This window comes from Xenopus laevis, chromosome 3L, assembly GCF_017654675.1.
Source record: "Xenopus laevis strain J_2021 chromosome 3L, Xenopus_laevis_v10.1, whole genome shotgun sequence".
NCBI lineage: Eukaryota > Metazoa > Chordata > Amphibia > Anura > Pipidae > Xenopus > Xenopus laevis.
The window spans coordinates 101,353,973-101,367,958 of record NC_054375.1 but is presented as its reverse complement, the minus strand read 5'-3'; the positions used below and the strand labels follow the sequence as shown (position 1 = coordinate 101,367,958).

The following is a 13,986-nucleotide window of genomic DNA, read 5'->3' as shown; positions in this document are numbered from 1 at the left end:
TATTTCTTTTATGGCTTTCAAATGGGGTCACTGACCCCATCTAAAAACAAATGCTCTGTAAGGCTGCACATTTACTATTATTGATACGTTTTCATACTCATCTTACTATTCAGTCCCTTTCATATTCCAGTCGCTTATCGAAAATAGTGCATGGTTGCCAGGGAAATTTGGACCCTAGTAACCAAATTGCTGACACTGCAAACAGAGCTGCTGAACAAAAAGTTAAATAACTCAAAAACCATACATAATAAAAAATTAAACTGCAGATTGTCTCAGAATATCACTCTATATGTCATACTAAAAGTTAACTCAAAGGTGAACAACCCATTTACCGTATATACTCGAGTATAAGCCGAGTTTTTGCAGCATCCAAAATGTGCTGAAAAAATCTACCTCGGCTTATACTCGAGTTAGTGGGCAGTAGCAGAGATTCCAGTCACTTTTAATCATCCCTATACCAACAGTTCGCTTGGGGAGAGACTGCAATATCACACAGTGCCCTCTGTTGGTTATATGAAAGAATAACAGTGCGCCCTCTGTTGGTTATATGAAAGAATAACAGTGACTGCAATATCACACAGTGCCATCTGTTGGTTATATGAAAGATTAACAGTGACTGCAATATCACACAGTGCCCTCTGTTGGTTATATGAAAGAATAACAGTGACTGCAATATCACACAGCGCCCTCTGTGGTTATATGAAGGATTAACAGTGATGGTAATATCACACAGCACCCTCAGCAAATGGTAGTGGGACAGTGGGACAATGCACACAGTAATTCGTTTGGCAATTCTCTGTCACCATCAACTTTGCAAAGAAGTCCAGTTGATTGCTGGGGGGGTCGCTTTGGCAGAGTGTGCGCTGCTGGGAGACAGGGCTGTAGTTGTATCTAGGCTTATACTCAAGTCAATAAGTTTTCCCAGTTTTCGTAGGTAAATTAGGTACCTCGGCTTATACTCGAGTATATACGGTAAGAGCTTCTATGAGGATATGGCAGAAGCAATTATGTTTCTAAGAACAATAGTTTAGTTCATTTTGGATTGTATTTAACAGCTATATGACAGGTACAATTTATATATAAGTTACTTTAGGTTTTCAAATTGTTTTTGGTTTATGTAGTTTAACTTTGATTTTGGTTTAGAATTACCAAAGGATATGGTTTATATTTTTGATAAATATGCCTTTTATGTTGTGTACAACTTCTTTCAATCAACATGGAAAATACATTAGTATATTAAAGGAACATTAAAACCAAAAAATTAAACCATTTTAAAGTAATTAACACACATCAAAAACAGTGTATACCACAGCCAATTACAATTGACAATACAAGTATCTATGTACATACAGACTTGTCCAATCACAAGGGTGGAAACAACACTTGTCACTTAGAGTATCTATTTACATATCAGTGATAGCAATGCAATCCACATAGAACACAGAGAACATTCATATTCTTTTTTGATTTTTTATTCTTTATTTATCATATTCATTTTTTGCATTGCTCATTTCTGTATTATATATATTTTTTGTGTGTTCTCTGTGTTCTATGTGGATTTTATTGCTAAGTTGTAGTTAAATGAAGGTGTGGGACTACACCTCAGAGCTTCCCCCTAAAGACATCCATGAGTGGACTCCAAGAGTACTGGAGAGGAAGAGAGAAACCTGTCCCAGGAGACGTGTCTAGATTGAGCACCAGAGAGGATTCTGGCAGTTGTGTCCAGTGAAGGCTTTAAGTGCTGGAAACGCGAGTTATGTTAACACCAGTGAGGTTGTGAAAGCAGGATTGTTTCTGTTATTCCCTATGTTGAAGCAAGTGTGCTGAAGCATTGTAAAATCCAGCAAAGCTACAATTTAAATGTGAAAAGTGGTGTCAGTATCCTTTTCTGTGCTGAAATCTGTGCTGTGGCTATGGGTTACGCTACCGGAAGAGAGATATATATATATATATATATATAGTGGCAAGCTGGAGCTGGCGGCTTGAACACGTAACTTTTATGGGGGATTAGTCAATGGTAGGCAGGCATAGGACAAAGGAGCAGAAAGACAGGGACACACAGCTTCTTCAAGTAAAACACAGGTTTATTTTCCCACTTTGCACAAACAGTCAATAATGCACAGACACAGGGGTGACCATTTTCTGGATACAAAACAAATCATAAAATAAAAACCTAGCCCACTGGGCACTACCTTCACACTTTGAAGCAGTCCCTGACTAGACTGGGCTCCTTGTGGACAACCAGCACAACAAATAGTTTGGCTCACCCCTGTACTCACAGGATTTTCTCCCAGATAATAGTCAGCCTCCTGGCTTCCTCACTCTCTTCACAATACTCTTTGTGAGAGTCACAGGCTCCCTCTGCTTCTTGCAGTAACATGCAGCACTCCCAGCTCCTCTGGGAGTTCCTCACACAGCCAGGTCTCCTACCTGCTGTGCCCTGTTGAGAGACACACTCTCCCATTCCAATTAACTTTAAATAGCCTTTCCACAGGACAGCTTTCCTGTGGAAGGTGAACTCCAATCTCTGGACTGGACCTGTGGAATGGAGTCCCTGGCTACTAAAGTCTTTAAACAGAGCACTGATTCTCTGTTTAATAACTCCCTTCCTGGAGCCTCTTTCAGTACCTGGGGCGAAATTAAAGGCTAGAGTGACCCTTTTCCACCTTTTCCTAGTCACTCTACCACTATATATATATATATATATATATATGTGTGTGTGTGTGAAGATGAAAATAGTTTGCTAGATATATGTTGTTTTAAAAGCATTTTGATAAAAGAAACATCCCAAAAGATTATATGGTTCCAGAAAGGATATCTAAATGGTACTCCTAGATTAGATAGTTATGGGGTTTCTGACTAGTTGCAACATGGATAAGCTAGATACTTTTAAAATAATAAATTAGTTAATAAAGAGGCCTTGCCTCATATTGTTCCCAAAATTCTCTTTTCTTTCTCCAGTACCGGACTGTATAGAAAATGTTGTCACAAAACCTATTATTGGCCCATGGATACTTTATTTGTTATGTTTACTTTATCTTGCATCTGAAATTTTAGCCTTTGTTTAGACGTGTGTATATGCATTTTAGATAATTTTTTTGTTAACATATTTATGTACCTTCTATATTTATATTTTTATATTAAAAAGAGGTGTATTATTTGCAGACATGACACAGACATGGTAAAAAAAAACTATACAAAATGAAAAAGATCATGTAAGCCAAGTTATAAACCTTACATGTAAATCTTAATATGTTATTTATATGTTAGAACATAGAAGTCAAGCAGGCAGTAAAAAATACTTACTATAGTCACACATTATACATCATAAAGATATCAGTTAATTAGACATTACACTTATTAAACTGAAATCAGACGCCCATGGGATGGCAATTCAGGAGGCTATGCAGCAAACATATACTGGATTTATTTTTCATATATAAATGCCAGAAAGAGTAATTAAATATTGGTATGTAATAATACTCATCCTACTGGCTGAAACAACCACTGTGGATGATGAGCCTTTTTCCATCTAAGTTGGAAGAACATTGGTTTTATTAAATCACAGCACTGGATTGAGGTTTTTTTTTTTCCTTATATAAGGTTTAATAAGACTTTTTCTATTTTTTTCCCCCAAAGCAATAGTAAAATCCTCACAGTACTTTAAAACAAAAGCATTAGAAAAAAATGTCTTCACCCTAAATATTTCCATTTTACAAGGTTTAAACCATTAATTTAAAAAGCACAGATGAAATTGCAGCTACAGTTGCTCTGCTCTTATAGGAAGAGAGGTCAGAAAAAGTTCAATATGTAATAATACAATTCTACAGAACATGACCTAAAATGTTCTTTTTTCAGTGAACAGGCAAGAGCTGATGACCTATGCAGACAGCAGGATTAAGTGTCAGTATCTTTTTCATTTTGGAGATTTGTATTTGTATTAAATCCTTCTGGTAAGAAGATCATTCTGTTGGTACATAGGGTGATCTGAGGCCATAACACTTTGCTAATTGTAATTTTTGGTAAATCAATATATTGATGGAAGACAGTTGTTCAAGCACTCCAGGCTGGATTTATTTAATCTCTCTCCATTCCTCTTGTCAATATATTACCAAGAAGAAGTAGGCTAGTAAACAAAAAAACGACAGTTTATAAGTACACAAGCGTTGGGCTTAAGGTAAGACACAATGTAAATTACTTGTGTATAAAATACATTAATAGTTTACACAATATTCTATTAAACGGGCTCCTTAAGGCTCTACCAAACAGCTCATCAAAACTTAAAACAGAAAAGAAGAAGAAATTAGCAAAGCTCCATACAACAGTAGCATATTCACAACAAAATGCAGGCACCTATAGAGCAAAAACCCACGGAAAACAAATGTCACAGTAGTTACAGGGTATAGCACAAAAGGCCAATGACAACATTATTCAATATTTGGTCTAGGGTAAACACGTTGTGAGTGGCAGCTGCCATTGACCACACACACAAAAAAAGAGAAAAATAAACTGAAATGTGATATGCAACAGCAGAACAGATCTAATTGTTATAGCCAACTCAATAAAATACACATTTAGATGTATAACACTGCAACAAATGTGTAATTTCAAAGAAACTCCGACAGAGGACAAAGTTGATTTAGACCCCTTGGTGCAACTGCATAAATCTGTGTATCCAGTGTGTTTGCAGTATTTGAGACAAGGACCATGGTCCATAATTTTGTAGGAAAGGGGTTTGTAAAGCTCAACTATCTTTCCATGAGTGTAGACCATGAAAACCCTGGTACAGGTGGCCATACAGTTGACAATAAGATATTTCCTTAGACAAAAGGTTGCAGGAAAGATTGGCAATTTTTATTACAAACGTTAAGAGCTGAATCGTCAAATAAGCAGGTAGAAGCAATAAAATTCTACCTCTATTGGACGATTCAGCAGTATCCCCTTGCTGTCAAATGTGCCCAATCAAAATTTTATGTGTTGGGCAATCAGCGAGACGACCAACATCAAAGTCTTCCAATAATGGTTGTCTTGTCTCCCACAATATACACATCAAATATTGTACAAAACAAATCTATAAGTGTATGGCCACCTTAAGTCTTTATAAAGCTGGAGGTCTGGTGGAGCTGCAAGACAATTTTTTTGAGATCATATCTTCTATCAGTAAACAATTGACATTTGATCAGGTTAGTGGCAGGTTTTAATGTTCCACTCATTTGGAATCATTTCAAATAAGTCCCACAAGCATCTGTAAAAACTATTATAAGCAAATATAAAAATGTAGGGATTGTGCTTTGCTCCAAAAGGTTCTACTAAACCCTAGGACAGCAAAGAAGATGGTGAAGAAGCATAAGTTCCATCATCCATCATTAAGATAGTCATGGCTTAACAGGCTGTTCAGCAAGAAAGATTCAGACTGAAGTTTGCAGATGATCACCAAGACAAAGACCAAACCTTTGGTTCTCTAAGTATAGAGTAAAAAGGTTGAGTCTTTTAAGCAGACCATCTCAACTGTCAAGCATGGGGGTGGCCGCACCATGCATCATGCTGTGGGAATTTTTTGACAGAAAATGGAATGGTGCACTACAGAAAATACACAGCAGAATGTAAAGTTTGTTTGCAAATTTGTCTTCTAGAATGACAATGATCCAAAACATACCTCCAAAGTTGTACTAAAAATTTGCTTACAACAAAATGAAAGTATTAGTAGCCATCACAAAGCCCAGGTCCAACTTGAAATTTGTGGATTGCTTTTTAATTGCTGTAGCTATCGCATGTGATTCAAGTAAAGTAACAAAAAGGCAATGCCATTAATACTAGCAATGTGTATGTAAACTTTTGACAACTAAAGAAGGAACTTTGAAATTTCCTTTTATAAAAATAGAGTATATACCCTATTTAAAGGAATAGTTAAGTGTAAAAAGAAACACTGGGTAAATAGATAGTCTGTGCAAAATAAAAAATGTTTCTAATATAGTTAGGCAAAAATGTAATGTATAAAGGTTGGAGTGACTGTATGTCTAATTAAACAGCCAGAACACAACTTCCTGCTTTTCAGCTCTCCAACTCTGAGCTAGTCAGTGTCTTGAAGGGGGGCCACATGGGACATAACTATTCAGTGAGTTTGCAATTGATCCTCAGCATTCAGCTCAGATTAAAAAGCAACAGGTATGGCCCATGTGCCCCCCCTAAAGTCACTGATTGGTTACTGCTTTGTAACCAGTCATTGGAAGCCAAGAGAGCTGAAAAGCAGGAAGTAGTGTTCTGACTGTTATGTTAGAAACCCAGTCACTCCAGCCTTTATACATTACATTTTTGGCTAACTTACTATTTTAGAAACATTATTTATTTTGCTCAGCCTATTTACCGAGTTTTTATTTTTATACTGAACAATTCCTTTAAAATACATTTGGTAATGTATGGTAAAATAAGAGTGAAGTTGGAAAATATTGAGTTGGAACACCTTTAGCATTGGTGTATGTAACATCCACTAAAAACCCTATGGCCCAACAAAGGAAGGTGAATTCTAAAGATTAAGTAGTCAAGCAAAGTCAGGGTAAGCAGTCTTATCTATAGTTTAAGGACAAGGAACAGTCATTTAAGGACAGAAGGGTAGACATTTTGGACATAGACATAAAGAAGTATATCTGTGCCAGGGTGGAAAACCCATGCTGAAATATGGGGGTGAGGCCCATGACACAAAATATCACCCACATACAGCGCTATTTGCACAAAATTTTTATTTACAAGTTTTATGACACCATGGTGACTAAATTATTGGTATTTTACAGCAATTTGTGCCTTCAGTCAGTTAACAGTACAGTACTGCAGTGGTAAATTTCTGGCATAGGGGGCCAAAGTGCAAAGGTGGAGCACCTGTAAAGATTTCTCTGTGCTCCAGTTAACTTCTTTTTGCCAACATTCTCTCTACATTCTCTCAAGATTCTCTCAAGAAGACAATCTAATCTAAAAGTTTGTAAAGCAAATTTAAATGGTTGAAATGGCATTTTACTGCAATTAAAGATCTAAATTAAAAATCACAAACTGCTTATGCATGTATTCTGTACATAAAAGTAAGAACTGTTAATGCATAGCTGTATATAACATAGCTGTCTGTGACTGTCACATGACGAATTGTGTTTAGGGACAGGGCATGTATGCCATGCAGAAGTTTCCCTACTTCCACTACTACATCCAGATGACTAAAGACCAATAAGCAAGGCCACAGATGTTTTCACCTTAAATTAGCTGAACACCAAAAGTCAGCTACAAATGTTACATGAAGTATGCAGTGACCAAACACAAATAGGAATCAGCAGCTGGCAATTTTAAAAATATCTTGCTTTTGAACATTATCAAACAGATGACCTAAGTTTTATCATGAGGCTCAAATTTAATCCTTTAGATCTGAATTTGTTTTTCCTTCATTTAACAAAAGCAATTACATTAAGTCATAATGAAAATTAATATGGTATGGGATCTATTATCCAAAAAACCAAAACAATTTCACATAATGTACTAGTTAAACAATTAATTTGTAATGAAATAGCTCTATCTTTATATATGGCAGTTTTAACTAAACTAATATAAATTAATGTTGTTGTCAACATAATTCACATGTTTTGTTTTTTTTTTAATTTACATTTTATTAGGAGCATGGCATGGCTCTCCATACTACTGAAATATCTTTTATCCTGAAATTCTCAAGCATGGAGGATAAATATAGATATAGATATAGATATAGATAGATATAGATATAGATATAGATATAGATAGATATAGATAGATATAGATAGATATAGATAGATATATAGATATATATAGATATAGATATATATATATATATATATATATATATTCCACTAAGAAAGGTGCACACCAGGATTTTTCAGTTAAAACTCGATGTTTATTAAATAGATTTAAAAAAGGAGTTAATAAACCCTCGAAAACGTTTTCAATTGTTTTAAAGTTACTTTGAAAATAGATTTGGAAAATATTGGTCTCTTACGCATTCTCTGCACTCCCTGCTCTGACTTCTGAAATAATGTTGCAACACATTCTCTGCACTCCCTGCTCTGACTTCTGAAATAATGTTGCAACCCAGCTAACAAAAGCTTAATAAAAATTCTGTAGGAGAAAAGACTCCTTCTACATTGTTTTAAGGGTCATATCCTGAGAACTGAAACATTTACACGTAACTTTAAAACTACTAAACATTTAAAATCCATGTGTATAGAAACGCTAATTAGAATTTAGGATGATCGTGTCTTTCATCATGAAAAGCATTTGTTCTTCTACCACGAAGAGCACATGAGGTACAGAATCAAGCCCTATTTGTGCATCAGTATCTAGAGCAATTTAATTTAGGATGCACTTTAGCAGATCACATATATGTATTAGGCCAGCCCTGTGCTGCAGTGAGAAGATTAAGATTGACCGAGACTCCTAAGAAAACTGTTTTACCAAAGAAGAACAAACCAACATAGGGAATAGGCAGCCTGAATTGATGAGTTGCTTTTCACAATCAATACAAGTTAATTAATTGGAAAGACTTTTCCTGATCTGCTAGAGAAGATTAAGTTTTTACTGCCATCTAGATAAATTATACAGCATCGGAGTCATGCAATATTTTTTTTCCTAGTCAAACATATATCTATCATCTAAATTAGTAATTGTTTTGTAAAGTTCCCTGTTCAGCATTGCCAAATTTTGCTTTGCAAGGATTTGAGGTCATTGTTAATTCTGTACACAGCTGGTGTCCTGCTGTTCAGCCTAACAGCAATTTTTGGAGGTGACAGACTATCCAATCAGAAAGCAAAAGAGAACCGGCAAGTGCTGAGGACACTCTAACGAGATGAAAAATGGGAGCGAAGGGAATTACAAACACCTCCAAAGATATGTTTACCTAATTGGAACCAGGAAAACTACCCTACAGGGTGTATTTATAATGATATACAATAAAGAACAAATGGTTTCACTTTAACAAAATGTAATATGCTTGTTATATTATATAAAATAATTTTATCCTGGACAGTATATTGCAAATGTACCATATAAAATATTAAGTGTATGCCTTCACCCACAAATTTGTGATCTGTATATCTGACTGTATGTACAACAGGGGTATACAAAGTGGAACTAAATGTTAACACAATTTATCATTTTACAATGCAAAATGGACAAAAACGAATCTGCACGTACAATGATGGCTACTGGAGAATCTTAAAAAAAATAAATAAATAAATAAAAATCACTGAGACCTGAGGATGAGATATCACGCATGCGCAGAGCCTGTAATGAAGTTCTGGAGAAAGATGGCATTACAGGAATTAGGAAGAAGAGCAATCAAAATGGCAGCTGCGAATATGCGATTAAAACAAACAAAAGGCAGCAGGGTAATGAAAAATTGGTAGAGGTATGGGTCATACCAACTTAGCGATTAACTCTGGGCCCTCAATAACTATACACGTTACATATAAATACATATAAAGGAAATTTGTAGAGTGCTTAATTCTCCTTTAAGAACCACAGCTTATCAGTAAGGAAAGCACTTGACTCAAGTGTGTTAGAAATAACAGATTCCTAACCATTATTATACCTCTGCTTAGTGCTTAGAATTGTGATATATGTTAACTGACCACATTCCACAGCCATGTTTGGTGGTGGTGGAGTGGAGAGATGAGTCACCTAGAGACTCAGGTCCTAAGCGGCCTAAATGAAAATATCATTATATTTTGTCTTTTTTACTTTGTTCTATGAGCTATTGCACTCCCCTGTGCCTTAATGAACCAAATTTAATGAATCTTGATTGATCAGGAATCAACTCATCATAAAATCACAGATGGTTTTCAGTTTCCTTATGTTTAAAATGTCCCCTAACCCTTTAGATTGTAAGCTCTTGTGAGCAGGGCCCTCTGGTCCCATTTTTATTCCGTAATTCCCTGTTAAATTATTTTAAAATACTGTAAAAAGTAATACACATCAAAAGGCACATTAAATAACCTGCAAATTATTTCATACTATGTCCACATATATACAATTTATTTCTACTACCTATTACGATAATACATTTTTATAATACCATTGCTATTGTTATCATCATCTTCATAAGGACTGAACACAGCCACAACTGCCATATTTTTATCTTGGCATCTGTCCATCTGGAATTCTACCCCATGTTCTTACTTTGAACAAAAAAAACCCCTGCTGGAAACATGAATTCTCTTTTTAGATTTGATGCTTTAGAAATTAATGTCAAACGTCATAAGTTATGCATCTAATAATAATAAAATGTAAGGAGGTAGAAAGGTGCCTTCCTGAAACAGAGACAAAGCATGGATATAAAATAAATATAATCTAAGCTATGTGCAGTATTTCTTCTCTTAAAGTCCTTATCAGCAGACTAGGCAATTTTTAAAAAGGTTCATAAAAGGTGCTTGGCTTTCCTATGAGAAGAAATGCCAGGAATAAAATTACTACGTTTTGAAAGCTTAATCAATGTTGATGGTGTAGAATGAGACAAGATTTCTAGATCTCAATATAAATCTTCTAGCAATTAATTTTATTATGGTCTAGAACCTCTTTTAAAATAGATATTTCTTAAGTTTTATAAACCCATTTACAGTAACTAGAAATGCAATACAAAAAACTGCCTGTTTCCACTAATGCTTGGATATTGTGCCAAAGATAAAGGGACCTCAGCCACGGAAATAATTAATTACACGTGATTGCTTATTTGTATTTATAATTAAGAGCAGAAGATGCCATATTGCCATATGGATTCATTTCCTTAACAACAACGACATTTGTGTCTAAAACGGACATTTAAACTGCCCCTTTAGCTGCAGACACAATGAACATAAGTTACATGCTAGACTTCCTACACTAAGGGGCATATTTATTATGTGGTGTAAAAAACGGCAGGATAATACACCACACATCACCAGGCTTCACTGTGTAAAAAGTGATGTAAAAGATAGAGTACTTTTTTTTTTTACACTTTTACTTCCGCTGGAAGAAATGTATAATAGGGGCAAATGCATATAATAAAAACACACTGTGTTTGCACATCAGTTTTTCGCGGGAATTACGTTTTTACACAGCATAATAAATATACCCCTAAATGTGCCTTCACTTTGGAGAATATTTTCTTGTCTAACTTCACCACGGTTCATCTCAATTCTCCAGGCATATTTTCACAACACATCTGAAGTTTGAATTCTCCTCTCGCTATCCTTTCAATCCAATTGCTATTTCTTCAGCCTTCTCATTTAACAATTTTGAGCAGCAAGCCATTCAAATTTTCCCTCCTCTCTCTGTACTGGTGGCAGTCATTTATAGACCTCTGTCAGCCTTCTCCTCTGCTACCTTCCTTTCTGACTTTGAAACCTGGCTCTCTTTTTCCTCTGTACTGACAGCCCTGCAATCATCCTTGACAATTTTAATTGACTTATTTATGATCCCTCGCAACCCTGGCTCTCTCGTTTTCTCCACCTAACCTTCTCCTTTGAACTCCAGCAGTGGAAAAACTCATAAGGATGGACACTTTGTGGTTCTAGTCTTTACAGTCTCTTTCTGATTTTAACAGTGACTCTTTAAACAATGACCTCTCCCCCCTTTCTGATCATTATTTGGTTACAGTTCTGTCTCATACTCCCCCTCCTTCTCCCACTGTCCTAATTTGGAATACAATTGACATAGACCTTCCAGCCTCAGTTCACTCTTTCAGGTCCAGTATCTCCTCCTTTAGGAACATGTCTGATCCCGATACCCTGGTTAGTGAGTTTAATAACATGTTAACCTCCACCTCTGTCCCATTTGCACCCTTACAAGCAAAGTGTACCCATGCTAAAAACCCAAGCCCCTGTTTGAATTCACAAACCAGATTCTTAAAATGGCCATAGACGTACAGATTATAGCCTATTGACATGCGAATGATCATCCATGGCAATCTTTCGAGCAGCAACTAACCATTAAAATTAATATAAAGTAGTTAAGAGAACAAATCTCACAATGATCAGGGCCATTAACTGACAGACAGCAATCGTACAAAAGTTATCTCTGACATTTAGTAGTGACAATCTCCCATTGATATAGTCAGATAGGCAATACATTCAGAGATCTTATAGTTAGCCAATATACTGTGAATCTTTTAACCTGTGCGATCGACAGAATGACAATCGCCATGGTACCAAAAATGTCTGGACAATCCGCAGTCCTAAAATCATACAAAGCTTTGTTTTGTATGATAGTATCTTTGCGTCTATGGCCAGCTTCACACTTCTATTCAAGATCTGCACAAGAGTACGACAATACAATGTAAAAGCAACACCATAGATTACTCATAATTGCCTACAAAATTTGAGTTTTTTCATTTATCCTATATGCCTCCTTTAAGACTTTGCCGATTTCTTCAAAAACAAAGTTGAGCCCATCCAAAATCAGATTCCCACCACTACAAACATAAACCACCTCCTCCTTTCTAAGCCACCTTTTTGCGTGTCTTAATTCTTGTCTTCTTGTTTAAACACTGTGCTGCTGAGCTTTCTCCAGCTCTTACTCAGATCTTCAATTATCTGGCTTCTGGAACTTTCCCCTCTCTGTTCAAACATGCTGGTGTCACGTCTGTTCCTAAAAAGATCTTTTGACCTGTCCTGTCTCACTTCTACTGCTTGCCTCTAAACAAAAATCCTAGAACATTTTGGGGCTCATTTATAAACACTGGGCAAATCTGTACCTGGGCAGTAACCCATAGCAACCAATCAGATAATTGCTTTCATTGTTCAACCTGCAGCTTTAAAAAGACAGTTACTGATTGGTTACCATGGGTTACTGCCCAGGTGCAGATTTGCCCAGTGTTTATAAATGAGCCCCACTGTGTTCTTCCACATTGCTAACTTTCTAGGGGTCTGTTGGGCCCTCTGGAATCTGGTTTCTCGCCTGCAAACTCTACGGAGACTGCATTGTGCAGTTACAAATCCTCTTCAGGTTGCCAAAACCAAAGGTTACTTCTCTATCCTAAGCCTCCTTGACCTATAATTTGCCCCTTTGATACGGATGATAACTCCCTCCCGATGTAAATTCTGTGATTGCTTCGTATCTATATTCAGGTTGCATCTTGGCTCACTTATGGGGGTCCTACTTAGCACCATCTGCATTTGGCTTTTTATATATCTGTCCAATTCCAAAAAAACCAAATCAAATGGCACCTTAATGCCATGACAGAGACAACTTTTAGCTGGTTAACAAAACATTTTAAAATGCAATTCCAACCAACACTCAGGGACGCCCCCTCCTCTGTCAGTCCTCTCAATATAGACAGAACTGGTACTACCAGCTAAGATAAACACACCTGGAAACAGATAGATATTACACAATCAGAACTGTAGCTTTCCACGGATTAGCTAAATGTGTTACCTGCCATCATCTTCTGTGCTTCATAAGGTTCCATATATCCATCATTCTCAGTTACTTTCTCAGTTGCATTCTGGCTGCCTGGCACCTGCTTAGCATCAAATGGGTCTGCATAGTCTTCAACAATAGCGACCTGGTAGAAAATATGAAAAAGTTCATTAAAGCTCTCCAGGGGAGAAAGTGTAAGTCTACCAATGCTGTGAATACGTATCTTCTGCCAACACAAGTTTGTGTGGTTATAACAAACATAAAAAGGCTTCAGTAAGAAAGCCCGATAACTACTATTCAGTAAACTGGATACTTTCAATTTATGGAGAGCCACATGGAGTGCCAGTTCACAACTCCAGTGGGAAATCCTATTGTGCCGTTTAACATATAGAACAAGGGGCAAAAAATAAGGATTTAAAGAATATCCAGGGCTACGGAGGCTACTGGTGAAATGGATGTTTCACAGTATTTCAAAAATATATCAAAGTCTTGGTAAATATTATTAGCCACAATAAAATCACGGATTGTTCAGGTATCGCCTTGGCTCATAATGTAACATATGTTCATATTCTTCACTACTCTGCAAAA

General features: G+C 36.3%; 1 protein-coding gene across 7 annotated transcripts in view; it reads right to left on the bottom strand.

Moving 5' to 3' along the window:
* shf.L (Src homology 2 domain containing F L homeolog) overlaps positions 1–13,986 on the bottom strand; it is a 122,271-nt gene that overhangs the window by 72,952 nt on the left and 35,333 nt on the right. For all 7 annotated transcript variants that reach the window (XM_018252985.2, XM_018252983.2, XM_018252984.2 and 4 more), the window contains exon 2: positions 13,414–13,543. In XM_018252985.2, coding sequence (XP_018108474.1) covers positions 13,414–13,543 — 130 coding nt within the window. The remainder of the gene's footprint in view (positions 1–13,413; positions 13,544–13,986) is intronic.